At 49.8% G+C, this 19,224-nt stretch overlaps 1 protein-coding gene across 8 annotated transcripts in view; it reads left to right on the top strand.

The window, feature by feature from the left end:
• CUX1 (cut like homeobox 1) overlaps window positions 1-19,224 on the top strand; it is a 376,257-nt gene that overhangs the window by 294,778 nt on the left and 62,255 nt on the right. For 4 of the 8 annotated variants that reach the window (XM_019646867.1, XM_019646869.1, XM_019646865.1 and 1 more), the window contains exons 16-20: window positions 931-996; window positions 2,310-2,411; window positions 4,598-5,427; window positions 7,320-7,485; window positions 8,071-8,127. The exons of 2 other annotated variants lie outside the window; for them this stretch is intronic. In XM_019646867.1, the coding sequence (XP_019502412.1) occupies window positions 931-996; window positions 2,310-2,411; window positions 4,598-5,427; window positions 7,320-7,485; window positions 8,071-8,127 (1,221 nt within the window). The remainder of the gene's footprint in view (window positions 1-930; window positions 997-2,309; window positions 2,412-4,597; window positions 5,428-7,319; window positions 7,486-8,070; window positions 8,128-19,224) is intronic. 2 more of the 8 variants (XM_019646872.1, XM_019646866.1) reach the window with 1 other exon arrangement.

The following is a 19,224-nucleotide window of genomic DNA, read 5'->3' as shown; positions in this document are numbered from 1 at the left end:
ACTTAGTATTTCAGTGCTGAGTGTTGGATGGAGTGGGGAGTTACATTACGTACAGCATCCTGGCGTGGTTAGTGTCCAGTGGTCCGATTGGCCTGGGTGCTGGCCTCACATGGGGAGGAGCCCTTGGGTACCGTCCCATCCTAGAGCAGCAGCAGCAGCCGGGGTCGCTCCACACAGAGCTGGTCCCATGGGGAGAGTGTATCAACCACATGTCCCGTCCCCTTCCCACCGCACTGAAGGGAGTATGTCTTGTGATCAACTCTCTCCCTCCCAGTGCTTACTTTCTTTTAGTGATTTGTTTAGCATTATGAGCAAAACATGCCTGCCTTGAGTAAAATACATGAAAGCTTTATTAAAACACCCTTCCTATCTCACCTTCCATAAAAACATAAAAAGTCAGTCATGTCCCTAATTGAAAGAATTCCCTCCCTCTAACAACAGGGGACCATTCTGCTAAATTCAGCAGTGATGGTGAGAGGTAATCTTATCAGACACATTTAAAACACCCTGAGATTTAGGCTCAGAACAAATGGAGAAGGGAGATGTTTCAAACCAGCATCGGTTTGCACAAAGCACATTGAGCTTTTTATGGTGATGTTAACTGAAATTGACTGTCTTTGGATGATTAATGTGAGCTTTCTCCCGGGGACTGGTGGGCGATTCGCTTGGAGGCAATGCCCCCTCCTTTGCCCCTGGTGACAACGGTGCCACAGGCCACTCTTTAGGTCTGTCCAATCTCCTTCTGCAGTAGAGCCTTGGCCTCTGCGGCCAGTCAGCCAGGGAAGGGCCTCTCAGAAGTTTCTAGTAGCTACCAAGTTGCACAGGAAGCCCTGAGTGACAGGCGGCTCAGATTTCATGTCACACAGCCCATATCGTCAACACCACCATCCCCCTGATTGTTTTGTTCTTACCACACTTGTTTTTCAACAGAGAATCCAGGCCAGAGCCTGAACAGACTATTTCAGGAAGTACCGAAACGAAGAAATGGGTCTGAAGGTATGTTGCAGGCAGGTGTTTTTCTTTGCAGTTAGTAACCTAGGAAGCAGCATGTCCTTAGCTGTGTATTTGGGTTAAAACTGTGCAGTGTGATTCTGGCCTGGAACCTGATGGAAAAACAGAGCTAGTAAGTATAAAACAAAGCACGGGTTCAAGTACGCACAGCCCCTTCCCCCTGAGCTGCCTGCACTCTACTGAGCGCAGAAGAGGTAAGAAGTGGCACCACCGCTAAGAATTAGTCCCCAAGTAAGAATCCCAACCCTCTTCAGATTCAAATTATGGCTTTCCCATTTTCTCAGAAGCAGGTGAAAGAATAACAATTGTTGCTCTGAGAAAAATCACGTGACTAAGTCAAATGAGATACTGCTGCTTCCTTGTACTTTCTTTTAACTGAGATATGTTAAAAGTGCTACGGTGTGGACAAATTCCAAACGTAATCAGTTTTCCTATGGGCCCTGGCGAGCCAGTCCCCACTACCCCCTCCTTGGAGTGGCATCTTTAATGGGCTTGGTCCCGGTGGTATGCTGCTTTCAAATGGTGTGGTATGGCAGTTCATATTCAGTAAGGTAGTGAAAAACGAAAACATGTGCATGGGTTCCAGAGAAAAGTGGGGCCAACCCCTGGGCTGTAGCAGCTTCAGTGCATCTACATGTGGCTATCTTCAAAGCATCACCATGTGACTGAAGGATTGAATCTTTGTCCTTTAGGGACTTCTGCAGGCTCCTCTCCGCATTCATAGATTTTTTTTTAAAGGCAGTATGTGCTAATAGATACGGAAATGTTAAGTTCAGCCTTCAGCTCTTCACCTTGTACATCCACATGATTGACAGGCAGTCAGCATCAACCCTTTGCTCCCCTTTCCCATTTTTCCTTTGGGATACCAGCTTCATATACACATACAGAACCTTGAACCTAGCCCTATGCCAAAGCAGTTGTTGGAGTTGCTTTTAAGTGACTCATGAAAAGCATTGCCTTTTAATCCTTCGTCTTTTTTCATACCGGATTAAATGAGTTGCTCTCCCTGCTCCCAACCCATGGGCGTCCAGCTTGGGTAAATGTGAAAACTTGTCCCACTGGCCGAGTAACATTTACCGCCAGGTAGTTTCAGCAGGAAGCCTCTTCCTGCATAGGGTCATGGTACCTGCTGTGAAGTTGCACGCACAGCAGCTACAGGTACCTGAGAGGCCACACCTGCCTCCTTATCATCACCGGCCTCAACTCCGGGAGCTATTTATCAGAATGACATCTTCGTGCAGCACTGGTTTGTGTTCCAGGTGTGGGTCTGATGTCATTGGCGTGGCTTTTCCCTGCAGGTAATATCACCACCCGGATCCGAGCCTCCGAGACCGGGTCTGATGAAGCAATCAAGTCCATCCTGGAACAAGCCAAAAGGGAGCTGCAAGTGCAGAAAACCGGTACGGATTCCACTTCTGTGACCACTGTCTTCCAGTCTTAATTAGAGGAATTGTCGTGCGTATTCCAGTCAGCAGTAATTAACTTTCATAATATGTGTAACAAGAGAATACATGTCTATAAGCATTTAGACAAGTACAGAGGATAGAGGGTCTGTGTGATATATATTTTGCTAAGTTACCATTCTCTTTATAATGTCATTCCCTAGCATTGACTCAAGAGTGTACCCATGGCCTAGAATCTCCCAGCCAGTAGTTTATATGAAATTTCCTTTTATAAGTGCAGTATATCAGTATATAGGCTTTTGTTTTTTGGGTATATACGTAACCAAACACTACTGAAAGAGAAAGGCTGAAAAATAAATTTTTAACAGCTGCTTTATGGAATGAGTGTTGCTAGAGAGGAGCAGGAAGTTGGGGGGGTTTTGTTGTTGTTGTTTTTAACTGGGAAACAGCCATGGTCATTGGTTACACATTGCTTTCATGCTACAATGGCATAGTTGACTCTTTTAAGAAGGACTCAGCTCACAGTGGCCCATGCGGGGATCGAACCGGCAACCTTGGTGTTATCAGCACCACACTCTAACCAACTGAGCTAACCAGTCACCCCAAGGAAGTTTCGGTGGATGGATGTCTACCTCTGCATTTAGTCTGCCTCAGGAAGTGGCCCTGGAGCTCTCCGAGAGCTGCCTTGTCTAAGAGGAAAGAACTCCCACATTTCAGCGTCTCTCTGGTTGAGCCTTGACTGAGACACTGCCATGCCATAGATTGAACTCAGGCCTTCTGCTGGAGAGATAACTGAGTGCCTGAGCTCTCTTCCTGGGGTCCTGCACACGCCTGTTCTGTACCCGTGAAGCCCTGCTCTGAGAGCCCCTCTGTGAACCTGGTCACAGGGCTCCTGCCTGGCCTGGCTCAGGCAGCTGTGGCAGCTGCGGATGGGCCACTACCTGGGTATTCCCTTGGTCACTGGGTCCTCTCCCCAGGCCGCCCCACACCCACACGGCTTGTCCAGTGGGTGAGCTCAGGTGCTCCCTTCTGGGAACCGGGCCTGGCATTTTTCCCTAAGTTAAACTAGGTCCTCAGAACAACCCTAGAAGGTGGATTTTGTTACTCTATTTTTTCCTGATTAATATGCCCACAGTTAGAATAATTTGCCCGAACTCATTAACTGGTAGGCCCTGGGTGGAAACCCTGCTCTCGGTTCTTGTTCCAATGCTTCCCCTCTATCAGCCTCCTTCCCAAGATCCCTGAGTGGTAGGAAATGTCCTTATGGGACCTCAAGCCTGACAGCAGATGGAGCTTTCAATCTGCTGTGGTTTTTGCTCTCAAGGCCACAGTTGAGATTTAAGCCAGTCCCTCCTCTGGGTGCTGAACAACAGAACACTTGGCAGGGCACCCCTAGCAGGATAGAGGATCCCCCCCCCGAATTCAGAGTGGAAAGGCCCCCCCTTGAGGTGTAACTCCAGTGAGCGATCACCTGTACCCTCCCCAGCAGTTTCCCCTGCAGAGCGGTTGCCTGCACCCTGAGGATGCTGTGAAGATCATGTGAACTGGAGAAGGGGGGGCCTTTTGTTCACCAGTAAAATAAACTCAAGAGGCACTGAAGATTGTCACTGTTGTTTGAGGCATTTTTCAGCCTCATTTAAAGGAGAAGAGCCCTCCTGTGTGATTTCCCCAGATATGAAGGTACACTATAGAGCTGGAGCAGCCTCAGGGAGCACTCAGCCCAGCGCCCCTCAGCCAGAGCCTTGCCCCAGTTCCCCGGGAGCTGGCTAACACTACAGATACAGGTCCAGCCCACACTTACTCTCAGCCAGATTGCTCCAGGGCTGGGGCCTGGGTATGTGCATCTTAACAGGCCCAGAGGGTGATTCTGGTGCACAGGCCTGGTTCAGGATCCTTGATCAAGTCCATTACCCATCCCAGGTTTACAGATGGACATCAGAGGCCCAGCGATAGAGGCCGGGAGGTCACAGAGCAGTAGCGTCAGTCCTTTGATCACTGCTCAGACAAGATGCAGGGCGTTTCACTGATAGGGGAAATGTCGGACAAAGAGAGCTGAGTGGTTCTCTCGAATAATCTGCATTTTGTGCTGGGCCAAGTTAGAATGGAGTGGAGTGAAAGAAGCCTGTTCCCCACCAAAGGGGGCGGTTTAGCCACCATCTCACCTCTGTGTTTGCTCCGTGCAGCAGAGCCAGCCCAGCCTTCCTCCGCGTCCAGCAGCGGGAACTCCGACGATGCCATCCGCTCTATCCTGCAGCAAGCCCGCCGAGAAATGGAGGCCCAGCAGGCCGCCCTCGACCCTGCCTTAAAGCAAACACCACTGTCACAGACTGATATTGCCATCCTGACCCCCAAGTTAATATCCACCTCGCCCATGTCCTCAGTATCCAGCTACTCTCCTCTAGCCATCTCCTTAAAGAAGCCTCCCTCCGCCTCCGATTCTAGCACCTCCGCTCTGCCCAACCCCCCGGCCCTCAAAAAGGAGTCCCAGGATGCACCTGGGCTGGACCTTCAGGGAGCGGCTGACTCTGCACAGGGCGTCCTACGACACGTGAAGAATGAGCTGAGCCGCAGCGGTGGGTGGAAAGACCACTGGTGGAGCACCATGCAGCCAGAGAGAAAGAGCACTGCTCCTTCTGAGGAAACCAAGGTTGAAGAACCTAGCAGTGGGAAAGAAAAAGGCAGCAGCAGCCAGGCGCGGGCCGAGCGCAGCCAGCTCCAGGGACCCTCCTCCTCTGAGTACTGGAAAGAGTGGCCCAGCGCCGAGTCACCATACTCCCAGAGCTCGGAGCTGAGCCTCACCGGAGCCAGCCGCAGCGAGACACCCCAGAACAGCCCTCTGCCCTCCTCCCCGATTGTGCCCCTGTCCAAGCCCACCAAGCCCTCCGTCCCTCCTCTGACCCCTGAGCAGTATGAGATCTACATGTACCAGGAGGTGGACACCATCGAGCTCACCCGGCAGGTGAAAGAGAAGCTGGCCAAGAACGGCATTTGTCAAAGGATCTTCGGGGAGAAGGTAAGGGATATGATTTGGAGGCTTGGGTTTTCCCATCTCTTTTCATTGCTTAGGACTAATTATGTATCTGGAGGATGTGGCCATCACCCATTAATTAACCAGTGAGCGTAATGGGCTGTCCACTCCCAAACTTTCGGAAAGGCTGGCTACTGAATGTTCCACTAGCCATGTCCCCATCTGGGACCACGTTCTGGGCCAGGCCCTCTCACCACCGTGCTTCTTTAGACCACTCAGCCACACAGTGAGGGGGATGGTAAAGTTGCCATTTGACAGCGAAGGAAACAAGGCTCAGGGAAGTTAACTGTGTGCCCCAAGCCAGCAGGTGACTGAATTCACATCCTGCCTCTGCTGTCAAGTGCAGCCCAGAGGCACCTCTGTAGGCTGTTTTGGCCAAAAAAGGATCTGATCTGATCAACGTGCAGAGAACCCAAAGGCACTCTATAGAAAAAGCGAAGTAAAGCATAACTGTACCTTTCTCACAATTCAGAAGGCGCCTAGGTGTTGTCCAGCCAGAGGTGAAGCGACTAGCCCAGGGATGCACGGCTCGAGGTGGCACGTGCAGGGCCACACAGGGCCCTGAACACCCTTGTTTCCACACCGTCCTTCCCTGGCTCATAAAAGCACAGTGGTTTGTGGATGACCTCCCAGACCTTTCTGTTCTTGGCACTTCCTGGTAATGAGATTCTGGGTAATGGGGATTTACCAGGCCTGTAGAATATAAGACAAACATAGTACCTCAGGATCGTTTTAGATAAAGTAATGAATGCTGAGCATAATGAGAAGCGCTCCACTCCCCTAAAAAGCAGCCTCCCTGAGGGACACTGCTGGGTCAGCAGTGGCCTCCAAGGGGCCCCACCCCCCACACACCTCCCACCCCCCACTGCCCTGCCTTCAGTTCAGTGTTTGCAGTGTACCATACTAGGAATCCTTGCAATATCTGATGGTGATCTCTTTGTCCTGGTTTTGCAAAAGGTGATGGGGGGGGGGGTATAGCAATGAGGATGAGAATTTAAAGTCCCTTGAAATTTCTAGTTCAGTGTTGTAAAAATATCATTTGAGAACATTTAAATAGACATTTGTGCTCATGCCTTAAATTTAGCAGAGACTTAATAGCGTTGAACTTGTTTGGCCCATGAGTGCAGTTTATTCTGGAACTTGAGAACTTTTCAAAAGAGTGATCGGATGCAGCCCCTAAATATCTCTGGGCTGCATCTGTGTCCTGTGGGGGGGTGTTTGTGCCCATACATATGTATGGCCATATGTGAGCGTAAGAAAACTTGGGTATATACGTGCAACTTGTGATCGTCTGCAGTGAGTTTCACTCCCAGACTGGCTCCCCTGTTGCCACCAGCTCACCTCTGGGCCCCACCATAGAGCAGGATGTGATCAAAGAGAGAGAACCTTTCTAAATGCCAACTTGGCCCAGCACCAGCAAAGGAGTCTGGCTTCCCACATCCCGCTGGCATCCGCTGCTTCTGCCTCTAAAGGGGTCCTTGGCCCCAGCACCTCAGCCTTTCCTGGCGCCACCAGGCAAAGAGCAAGATGGTTTCAATGTTTCCTCTTGGGTTGTCAGGACGACGACCCTGCAGCCTTGGCAGGATGGAGACTCCGCCCCTCCCTTTCCCAGCCTGCCTCTCCCTGGGAGCTAGCTGAAAGCTGTGACTAAAACTGTGGCTCCCATGCCAGGGCATCGGCCCACAGGTGACCTTGAAAAGCTTATTCCCCTGCTCCAAGCTGTCACCATCCAGCCGTCAGTGGTTCTCTGCTCAGCCCCAGAAGCGCTCCCTGTGTGTCCCCTGTCTCTCTGTCACATCTCCCGCATCACTAAAGCATTTTGCAGCCTCACGTTCAACCCTGGGCGCTAATGCCAGGGCCTTTGTCTGCCGCTCCAGGTGCTGGGCCTGTCTCAGGGCAGTGTCAGTGATATGCTGTCCCGGCCGAAGCCATGGAGCAAGCTGACCCAGAAAGGCCGTGAACCCTTCATCCGGATGCAGCTCTGGCTCAACGGCGAGCTGGGCCAGGGCGTCCTGCCCGTCCAAGGACAGCAGCAGGGGCCAGGTGAGGGCAGCCCCGGCTGCTGCGGGAGGGAGAAGGGGAATCTGAGAGGAAGGTGGCCAGCCACGTGGCAGAGAGCTGCCCCCCTTTCTCCACCACCTGTTGCCATGGGACTAACTTTAGTTTTTAGGCGAGAGAAGGTTGTGCCTTGCTAATTTTATAAACAGCAGAAAATGAGTTACCAATTAAGAAAACACTGTTTATACATAAATATACGTAAAAGTCAAGTAGCTATTGGGTTGTCGGAAAAGTCAGGACGTATTTTTTCTGTTTTTCGTTGCCAAAATGTGTCATGACTTTTCCGACAGCCCAAAAAATCAGGGAATCGGGAAAGAAAATCAGCCAAAGGTGAAAGATATCACAGGCGATGGCTTCTGCCTGTTCCCCGGCCTGGGTCTCACCTTCCACCAGCAGCACTCTGCCTGCCTGTGTGGGTCCCTCCCATTCTGGCCCTTCCCATAAGAAGCGGGGACCCTCCCTTGGGCCTTTGGGACCTTACACTGTCTCCCTTCTGTGCTCATTGCATTAGGAAGCTTTAAACCCCTGGGCTTTCTTCCTCATTTAATTGTACCCCTTTTTCTTATTTAGTCCTCCATTCTGTGACGTCACTACAGGACCCCCTGCAGCAGGGCTGTGTGAGCTCAGGTAACGAGCTGATTTCTGTTGTTTTGTATGAAATATTTCCCTGCCTTGTGTGTTTTCTTGTTTCTGGTTGTAATTTTTGGGGGGAGCAAGAGGGTTAACAGCTGAGTGCAGGGTTCCTCCAGCGTTTTCTTGCTCCTCACCACATTCTTTCATCAATCTGTCCACTTATAGGTGTGATGCCTTGGATTCGAGGCTGGGGGCTGTGGTGTGAGTCAGGGACAGATTCTGTGCTCAGGGGGCTTCCATTCTGATAGCAGGGAACAAGGAATGAGCACGCATCGCTCTCCCAGCAGGGTCATGGAGGTGGGAGAAGACCCTGGACAACCTTTGACCAAAAAGGAAATGGAGGCAGGCGGGGTCACAATTCAGGGTGTGACTGGATGTAGAGCCAGTGACACTCAGCAGAGCGGGGCTCAGGCTGCAGATCCAGCCTGGAAGCAGGTGGTAATGGAGGTCCTGGAGTGCAGACTGAGATGGCATCTGAGAGCCACAAGGTCCCTGAGGCTGCATTTGTGCCGGGGGGGACCCCTGGGTGCAACCGACCAGGCAGGCCCACGTGCCTGTGCTCCTGGACCCCTCCTTTGCATGTCCCTCCTGGGCTCCCAATGAGACAGCTTTTCTCACCCAGCTTCCAGGAACAGCGGCATCATGAGCTGTTCCCCTTTTTCCCTTATTTTTCTAAACACCTTGATTAGTCTCCATATCCCATTGATTCATTGAAAACACAAACAAAGCTAAGTGAGGCGCATGAAGCCCGCCAGCCTGCTGGAAGTTTTACGAGGGAAAACATGTGTAGTGAGAGAACAGCTGGTCGGCTGCGGCCGTTATGCTGCAAGATGCCAAACCCACGCACAGATGCAGCCAGAGCGCCTCGGTCGCAATGAACTTCCCGGCTAGGTTGTTTTTGTATGTGTTAGGTATTCCGTTCTGGTTTTGACCAAAATGGGGTCAGAAGGCTGTATCTTACCCGAGCCCGTTAGTTTCCTGGCCGGACATCTAAATGGAGTAGAGTGGTTGTCCATCTGAAGAGGAGCGGGTGGAATTCCTTCTCGCCTCATTTCTGGGTTGGTTGATTTAATTAGCAAGCACCGGGGAACTTGGGCAGCACTGACTCGCATTCAAAACTCATCAGGGAAAGTACTGGACACAGTTGTATGTGCTAGAGTTTTGCGGACGTTTGCATGGAAAATCAGCCTTGCCTCTTGCCCTAACAGAAAGTTGGCTTCCTCTTAGACTCTCGGAGAGCGTTTGCTGCCCTATCAGGGTCGGGACTGAACTTGGCAGAATGTGACTAACGTTTCTTAGATCAAAATCCCTCATTCCTAAATAAAACAGGAAACCTTCTGTAGTTCCAGGTTATGATCAATGCCAAAACATTCTCCGTATCCCAACAAATCTTTGAAGAATGGCTTTTTGCTTTTTATTGTACAGCAGGTAATCACTACCGTGCTGGAGCATTCATACAACAGTCACATTTCCAGCCTAAGAAGAACACGTAGGGCTCCTAAGAGGAATGTAAATGATGTTTGTAAAATATCAAATTACTTTATAAAATAAAGTGATGTAAAACTCTTGGGAAGTCTGCAGATTGGAGGCGGGAAGAAGGAGGAGGCAGTGAGCCTCTGGGTAAAAGTGAGCACTATCAAACTTCCCAGTGGTGTCTGGGAGAGATGGCAGGCAGGCCTCTCCCAGCGTCATCCCAGCAAGATGGGAGATGGGTTGCTGGCGCTTACCTAACACACTCATTGTCGGGTAGCAGTAGAGAAGCCATCAGTAGAAACAAGAATTGTGGTGACTAGAGAAATAGGAAAAATATTTCTTATGTTCTAGGAAAATATAAACTTTTAAATATCATCATGGTAGTTGAGCAAAAATGTTTCTCTGGATCGAGACTAGAAAGTGCCTCAAAGTGGGAAGAAAGATTATTGTACAGTGGTGGCAAGATTGTGGCTGGGAGTTTTCTTTGTTTGAAATTTCTTTACTATCAGTGTTATCCTTTCAAAAGTGTTTCTAAAAATTAAAGTAGCTGTGCTTTTTAGTATGTGGAATTTAAATTTGAAAACCAGAATTTTTTTTTTAATGATCAGTGTTGGTAAACCATTGGGATGAATGACTATGAGACTCCAGAATCTTCCCTGACAGCTTAAAAAAAATCAGTGTCTCTGAGGAAGCATTCAGCATTGCTTCCCCAAAAGCAGGGTCCTGGGATTTCCCGAGGATTCTGAGTCCCTGTTCTCACCATGGCTACCTCGGAATCCTTCCAAGAGACGCCCCCACACCCAGAAAGGTGCTCCGTCCTTTGTGGTGTCTCCATGAGGCCTCTGCCCTGAGGCCGCTTTGGCTGCAGGAAGGTAATTCCAACCCTGGGTTGGTTTGTTCCTTAATGGTGGTGAGAAACCCTCAGTGTCTGAGAATCCAGGCCAGCAAGCTGACCTTACAGTCGGTTTAGCCTCTCAGGTACGGAAGGACTTGGGAAGACGTACCTTCAGTCCACAGCCATTCAGTAAGAGCTACAGCTTTGTACTGAGAGATGGCGTGAACCTAATGCATGGCTCTGCTTAGTTGCCATGGCGATAAGGTGCCCCGGGAGCGGAGTGGCCTCACTCATCTAAACAGCAGACTGCTGACACGGAATCTGTTTTCCTCCCTAAAGAATCCCTGTCTGCCTGTCTCCGTCCAGCTCTGTTGCCCCTTGGTGTCTCCGTTTTCCCTAATGGTTTATATGTCCAACTTGCTGATCAGAGTTACGATAAGGAGAGACTGAAGTCTCGATTGCATCATCATTTTTTCCTGTTGGCGGCTATAACCATTTCTGAATGTTCCTTTGATGATCTGAGCGTTGGGGTGATGGCCTTGGGCATGGAAAGTTGATGCCCTTTTCAGTTAGTGACCTGTGCTTTTCATGGGAAGCTGTTAGGGCCTGGAAGAGTAAGGAACGCAAAGGATTCTATGCCAATCATAGCAGTAACTTTTTTTTTAAGTTTTTGAATGACAACTTTAGATCAGTTACCTGTTCATCTATTTCCTGGTAGTCTAGTTTTCTACAAGCATTTTGTTGGCTTCTTTCAAAGTTCCCAAGGTCCGATGTCTTGGGGTGGGGAGGGCAGTGGTTATATCCAGGGCCGGCTTTGATCTAATATGGCCAGCTTCTTTGAAGGTAGAGGTGCAGCTGGTCCTTTGGGGACCGGTTCTCTAGTCTCCCTTTTGTTTGTCTTCCATCCCAGGTATCATCCATCAGCTGCCCGAGCACTGCTAGGCAGTAGTGCCTAGGGGAAGCGAAGAAAGCACTTATAGAAGAAGGGAGGGGCCAAGCTAGACTTGTGTTCTGAGTGTGGCCTACATTTATTGCCTCCCAGTTAGCAGTTTTTAAAAGGGAAGGAAACCTTGAGCGATAGTGAAGCGTGTGTGTGTGTGTGTGTGTGTGTGTGTGTGTGTGTGTGTGTGTGTGTGTGTGTGTGTGTGTGTGTGTGTGTGTGTGTGTGTGTGTGTGTTGTTAGGTACATAGGTAGATAGATATGATCTAGTAAAACTAGGCATTTTTTTCTTTTTTCATTCCTTAAAGCTCATTTCATATTCACAGTTCCTTGGTGTGATTAATCTTTTTGCCCCTAGGGAAAGAAGGAGACAGGAGACAACTCTAAAGGGGGGGTGGGTGAGGGTTAGGAAAGGAAGATTTTCCTGGCTGCCAGTTAGTCCTTACGTACGGAAATCTGATAGAGAGGAGTTGCCCAGTGCTGTGGGCTTTGTAACTTTTTAATATGGGAGCATTGCATTCCTGGAGCTAATGAGCATCCACACCAGATTCAGATGGATTATTGCAGGTTGTCCAAGCCAATTCTCCTCAGTTTAATCATAAAATATCCGGCTTTTCCCTAGCATGTCAGTCAGGAACTACAGATTCCAAGTCTTCTCTGCCCATGGAGAATTCCGGGACTCCAGTTGCTCCCCTCAACCAGAATCTCAGCTGCCTCTTGGGAAGACAGCTGCTGCCGTCCTCTAACAAGGATGGACCCACGTATGCCCCCTCCCTGTCACTGTGGCCACAACCCGCAGGTGGTGATAGGCCAGTGTTCCTCTCAGTATGCATCATGGCTCCTTAACGTGCATCATGCCCATGAGATGACCAGGAAAATATGTCCAGGATTTTAGTGCTTTGAAGTCAGCAGTAGAATTCTGATGCAGCTTCCTTGAATAAGCAATCGGTTCCTCAATTTTAATGACTAAGTCAGGGTGGGGCATCTGAGTACACGTTAATAGGAAAAGGAGGGGCTAGTTGCACCCCTAGAAAATTCCATGGCAGTGTGTAAAGCAGGCAAAATGCCATTCACTGCCTTAGACTAGATTCGATTTGATTTTTTTTTCTCTTTCATCAAAATAAGTCAGTGAAAGCAACGATTGGTTCTCCCCAAAAAGAATTATTCTAACCTTTGTTTTTTTGATTAGCCAACAAGATTTGTCTATAACTAATTTATACGTAGCCACAGACAACAGAACCAAAACAGAAGAGAATTCTGGAAAGGCGCTTGTGAACTAGAAATCGCCCCTCCCTAAGCAGGTAGCTGCTGCTCAGCATTTGGCCAGGGATTCAGCCTTCTGCACCCACTGCACAGGGTGTGCAGGAGAACTAAGTTCCCTTTCATTTTTTTTTCTTTCTTGACTGTAACCTGCATTGACACGTTTTTTTATGAAGAGTGCCAAAATAAGGGAATTCTTTAAGGTCAGAAGGTCAGGTTTCTGGATTCAGACACGACCTACCTTCCCATTATCTGTCACCTGGTATGTGTGGCCACAGGTCTGCAGGTAGGCCCCATGGTGCCGAGGGAGCCCCGAGGAGGCCTGGGCCGTGACGAGGAGGGAGTCAGGGAGAATGCTCTGGGTGGAGAGCTCTGTAGATACACAGGCTCATTGATGGGGCAGAACGTGGCATGTGTGGAGCTTTTTAAAAAGGTGAAAACATTAGAAGCCCCTAATTCAGAGGCCTTTTGTTTTTCTTTTAAAGTGACAGTAGGAAAGTGGATTGTGGATGGATTTGTCTTTATGTAGAATACTTTGCTATTACTGCCTTACTGTATAATAAGAAAAGTGTACACTGCAGGACAGAGGGAGGGACCTTCCTTGCTCTTTCAAGGTGACCTCTATGACCTACCCCCATTGGGCCCAGGATGCTTAGGCTGCCACATCTCACCCCAAAGCCCTCCTTCTTCCTATGGGTGACTCTTTCTTGAAAGGAGCTGGGCCTCAGCCAGTGGCGGGTGGCACAGCCCACCGTAGTTCTCAGCCGTCCCAATGTGAAGAAATGACAAGACAGAGACTGGAGGCTGAAGAAGGTGTTTGGAGTTCAGGGGCGAAACCCCTTACCTGAGAACGCAGCTGGTGGACCACTAGGAGCCACTTTGTGACCAGGGAAAGAGCTTCCTCTGCGTGACCATGGAGGGGGCAGCCAAGTCTCAAGCCTGGGTGAGCAGCAGCGTGGCCTCCACTGCGCAGAGCGCGTGGGCACCGCCTAGCTTACTGAGGTGGCACCAGCCGCTGCTGAATATGCCCCAGGCAAGACAGACAGACCGTTCAAGGAGAAATTGTCTAGGGCTGCGGGGGGTGGGGGGGGGGCGTCTAAGGCTCAGAAAACCCTCCTAGAGAAGCAAAGATGCCACACAGGGAAGGCCCTATGTTAGTCAGTGGGCTGTGATGGCCCAAAGCCCAAAGGGTAGGGCTCTTCTGCCCCATGTGGAGAAAGACCTTGCTCAAATGGAGGGAGGGATAAGGAGGCTGAGTCAGGAGGAGCGTGTGCTCCAGAGCCAGCCAGGAGGGACCCTCAGCTGAAGCAGGGGGTAGGGAGCATCCTCCAGGGTCTAGGAAGGTCCTTTCTCACCACACCTGCAGCGCGGCATCTTGCTCTGCCTCGGCTGAAGCATCTGCACGGTGTCTAGGAAACTGCACTCTATGTATTTATTTCTAATCACCATCTTTGAAACAATTTCAACCTTATCTCCGACGAGCTAAGGTAAAAAGGGTTGTGTGGCAGCTAACTCTTCAAGAGCAATGAGCGGCAGGCTGAAGCCCACAACTCCCAAGAGCAGCCTCAGAGGAGGGCGAGGCAGGGTGTTAGGGGACCCCCACCCAGCCTGCAAGCTGCAGGAGGGGAGGATGCACTTCTCACAAGCTCCTTTGAAAGTTGACATTAGGATCACCTCCCTGTATTCCCTGTGTGCAGTCGCTTATTTGTCAGTTCTCCCAGCCGTCGCCAGCATTTGTAGGATTCATGGTATGGACGTGCTACTGAAACAGACGCGCTGCAACCTTAACACAGGAGGGCAGAGGAGGCCCTTTCACGCCTGTGGCACAGGGGTGGGACAAACCGAGTCCACCCAGCCTGTCCTCCCCTCAAGCACACTGCACCTCCCGACCCCACACAGGCATCCTGGGGCGGCCAGCCACTGAGCGAGATACCTACCTGATATTTCGTCTCAAAGCAGCGCACGTTGTCGTCACAATCCCTGGGAAAGGCTGCTGTGGCATAAACCAGCCCCCGAAGGCCTTTGTTCCGAGAGTGGGATTTGTCACCGTGCCTCTCCAAAAAAAAGAGGAGAGAGTTGGAATAATCCAGCATAAGAGATTTATTTGACTTTTTTTCCCTATCATTTGTGAAGATTTTTCAAATAAGTAAAGTGCACCATAGTTACAAAATGCAAGATTTAAAAGGGCTTACACCCTTTTTAAAAACAGGTGGCGCTGCCTCCCTCATCTCCCAGCCCCACTCGCCCTCCCTGGAAGCCATCCTGTTCCCAGTTTCCCGCAGATAGCCCATGCGTCTAGATATGTGTTCCACATAGAAGGGAGCACACAGGACACGTGGGGCTGTGCCTTGCTTTTCTCACCTCAGCACTAGGTCATGGAGACTTTCCTAGGCCAGTACATAGAGAATTTCCTCCTCTTTTTACAGCTCTGGGGAATTCCTAGGTCTGGATATACCATATTTTATTTAACCAAGTACTAATGAGAGAGATGTCAATTGATTTTAACCGCAAAACATAGGAAAATGTGAGCAACAGTATGACGCGGCAGGCTGAGGGCAGGCTGCCGAGGACTCGTCCCACCTCTGCTACTGAGGGTGGCCTTGGGCAAGTGGCTTGACCTCCCTGGGCCTCAGCTTCTTCTATAAAAGAGGAAAAATGAAGTACCGATGCCCAAAGACTGCTGGGAGGTTTAAATGAGTGTGTGTATGAAAGCCTCCAGAACAGCGGCTGCCACTGCCACCACTCCCATTACATGTCGTTTCACGTGTACACAGAGAGCCGTAGAATGATGTATCTGCACACGCGAAAGGTCAGGCCTCTGGCTTTAAAACAGAAAAGTCCAGCTACTCACTCCTAGGCTCGTGATTGTCAGTGCGAACACCGCACCCATGCTCCGCTGAAGGAGGCCCTGCTTGCAGCTCTCCAATGCTTGGCTCCTCTGAGATGCCATCCATCTTTGGATGTTGCCCCTTCATCTTCCATTCCTTAAATTTGACCCAAAATCTTGAGCTTCAAGAGTAAGACTGCATGTCATCACTCAGGCCATTTGGGGCAAATTAGTACAGTGCTAGGCCGTCTTGTCTGGGTGTAGGAGCGCTGTCAGCACCGGTGAGGAGCAGCACCATCTCGATGGAGTCCTCTCAGTATATTGGCCTGCACTCTTCATGCTGGCATGCCCTAACTCCCTTTTTGGAGAAGACCCCGGCAGGCCCTAGTCACAGGCCCCAGACACGTCTCCTTTCTCTCCCTTTGAGCATTCTTTAGAAAACAGAATTTATAGTACATTTTGCATTCAGTACAAGAGGCAAAAATAGATCATAGGAGCAAATGGGGACTTGCGTTTTCAGTGGTTTGGTTCTAGGGAAGGATGAAGACGCTTAAATGCCAAAAAGTCCTCAGGTAATTTTAAACAGGTGGCCGGAATAAAATGAGGAGACTGGTGCGTTTGCATCGTTTGTGTGCCCCACACAGAGCAGATAGCTTTAATCCTTAATCAGTAAGTGGAAGCAGTTTCCGTCATCTTATCACTGAGAAAACCAAGGCTCGGAGATGAGACGCAGTTTGCCCCAGAAGAAGCTGGAAGAAGCACACGTGGTCCCGCGACCAGTGGCCTCGCTGCCTTGGCGGTGTCACAAGGAACCTGAGTACAGAGTCCCGCGAGTTGTCACTCAGCCCTGAGGATTTGGTTTCCCCACGATGGGTCAAGGGTTGGTCCTTAGAACTACATTTGGAAAGCAGTCAAGACCATGTTTCAAAACAAGGAACAGAATTGGGTTCAAATTATAAATGGCCAAATATCAAAAATCAGATCTAAGACAAAACCAATAATGAATAGAAAATCAGACACCTGAGTTACCCTGGGATATGCATCCTGTTGTTTCTTCTGGGGACCCAGACAAGAAAAGGGGAGAGAACCAAGCGACAAATCAGTGGCCGAGTCAGACCCGAGTTTATCCAGTTTCACAATGGAAAGTGTGTAATCCTTGTGGCCTAGGATGCAGGTCCATGCTGCTTTGAAACCTCTCCCAGTCTAAATCCAAGGAAAATACACACAGTGGCCCAAGGTCCTTTCTCGGTGAAAGGATAGCCTCACCCTTTAGCTGTCGTGCCCTCTCCCTGCCAGCGGCCCTGAGCCAGCCCAGAACCCTGACCTTAACCCCACGTGGACTAGCCTTCGGGCCACGCTCAGACTGCCCACAAGGAGTGAGGAGTGAGCCCCGGATAGCTCGGAGCTGCCAGGAGGTTCCCTCACCGGCCTAGTCTTGATTTTGTTTTGTTCTTCCCTTTGGAACCGAATTCCTAAATATAGCCAGAGTCTGAATTGGCAGATGTTAGGTTTGTCCTTTACAAGAGGGCCAAAATTAGTCTGTCATTTGGCACCTAAATAAAGCAGCCAAACTGCCTTTGTACCAACTTTGCAATGAGGAGAGACTAAAGTTGCAGCATCCATTTGATAAGGGAACTTCCTCAGAAGCCAGAGCAGCACCTCCAAAGCCAAAAGGCTGAGGAGAGAGGACATGCCAAGTCCGGAGGGACGCGCCTTCCTCAGGCTAGACCCTCTCATCCCTGCGTTACGGTCAGTTCCACATGGTTTAAATAACTCGTAAAATAGGAAGAGGGGATCAATACTCCACAGAAATAGCGCTCAGAGGACAGCAGTGGTTCTGATTTTTGGAGGAAAAGAACAGTCTGTCCAGAGTGCCTGGAGCTGGGTGAGCAGAGGGGCTCCCCACGGGCAGCAGAAAGATGTTATAATCAATTACCACATCATAACACTGATGTATGATAATTACTGAGTGTTTCTCCTGAGATAGTGCAGCATTTGGCTGGGATGCAGTTCTTTCATGGTCCACTGCCTGATTAATATGCAAATAATAGGCTGATTGCATGATGAATGCAGAAAATGAGTTCGCCGATAACGTGAGCACTGAAGCGGGAAGATGATAAATTACTTTTACTGACTGTCCTACATTAAGTACCCTTTCTCAACAATTTCATCACAAATTAAGTAAAGCAGTATGGAGAGATTGGGAGGATGTATAAAATAATGTACCTTAATAGCTTTTCTAATACCATCGCAGACGACAAAACGTCACTTAGTTCTGCTGTGCACGGCTCGGGGCCCATGGAGGGCCCCGTCCGTTCACTCACCTGTCTATTTTTGGGAAGCGAGAAGCAGCCCACCATGGCAGCGTGGTCGGTGGCTGCGGTCAGCCATGGATGCTCAGAGGGAACATTCCGCCACAGCCCAGACATCAGCACCCACACACCAGGCTGCCTGGTGGTGTGACTGAGGGGACAGGCTGTTCTTGGGGCAGACTCTGGAGCCGCTGCACAGAGGGACACTTCAAAGCCTGCTGTCTGCGGGTTTCTGAGGTTCTGAGCTTGCAGGCCTAGAAGGCTCAGAAAGAAAACAATATTCAGAACCACCTCTTAGCTCCGCCAACTCTTAGAATTCTGGAAAAATTCATTCCACTATTAGAATGGCAATGTGAGCTGCCTGCCAGAGAGTATGACTATAGGGGAAGGATGGACAGGTTTGCCCAAAGCCAGAGGGAACCCTGGAGAAAAATGGAGAAAAAGAGGACACGTGCACGCGGGCCCAGGAGTGCGCGTGCACACACACTCACACACACACCCACTCATACAGTGATTAACCTTTGATTACAGCAAAGCAATTTAACTAGAGGGTTTGTTTTTTCCCATCTCAGTAATATATATTTAGACTGTTTGTATGACATACATTTTCTCTTAATGCACAGGGACGCATTGATAAGTGTTCGTACACACAGCTGGTTTGGTAATAAGGTTATTGAAGGCAATTTGAAAGTATTATTTCTAAATCAGTATGGATCTGTAGAAAAGCTGGGAGCAGGGGAGCACTGTGCTCCTGAATCAGGGCCAACTCTGTCCCCCTTTGTCACTTCTGCAACCTTGCCAGACTTTGCATTCACTGCAGACATTGAATTGTAATTTAATTTTGAATATTCCCAAACTCTGCTTTTTACATGCATGTTTCCTTAAGAGCCAATAAAAGATACACAAGAAAAAATGTAAAGCTTGAGGGGGAGCTAATTTGCACCCCAAGTCCCCTGCCCACCTCCCATGTGAGCTCCGAGGCGGGGCAAAGGACCATGTCACCTCCACAGCTTCCATAGGTGCATCTCAGTCAGCACAGGTTTCCTAGGATCATTTTTCTCCAATGTACTCTCCCAGTTTGGGAAGAAAACTTAAAAGTGAAAAATAATCCCAAGAGTGAGGGAGGCACCGGGCGGCACAAGATGGTGTCTAATGGGAGGAGCTGAGCTTCTGTGGGTCTTTGAGTGACTGTGAAGTAACCGTCACAGCGGCAAGCATCGTCAGCACCCCTGTGCTGCATGTCAGGCCACGGTGACCAGCCAAGGACGGACAGTCCTGGGTCCTCCCTTGGTATGCCAACCTCCATCCCCAGTCTGCACACCAGACCCATGTGTTCATCACCCCTTCCAGTGAAACACCCGAAATCGAGCTCAGCCCTTCTCCCCACAATGGCTCTTCCTGTGGCATTCCTTGTCTGGGAGAAAGCTCCCCTGTCCCCACGGTC

Source organism: Hipposideros armiger, unplaced genomic scaffold, assembly GCF_001890085.2.
Source record: "Hipposideros armiger isolate ML-2016 unplaced genomic scaffold, ASM189008v1 scaffold_107, whole genome shotgun sequence".
NCBI lineage: Eukaryota > Metazoa > Chordata > Mammalia > Chiroptera > Hipposideridae > Hipposideros > Hipposideros armiger.
Note: the sequence above shows the minus strand (reverse complement) of the source record. Positions and strands in the feature narration are given on the sequence as shown.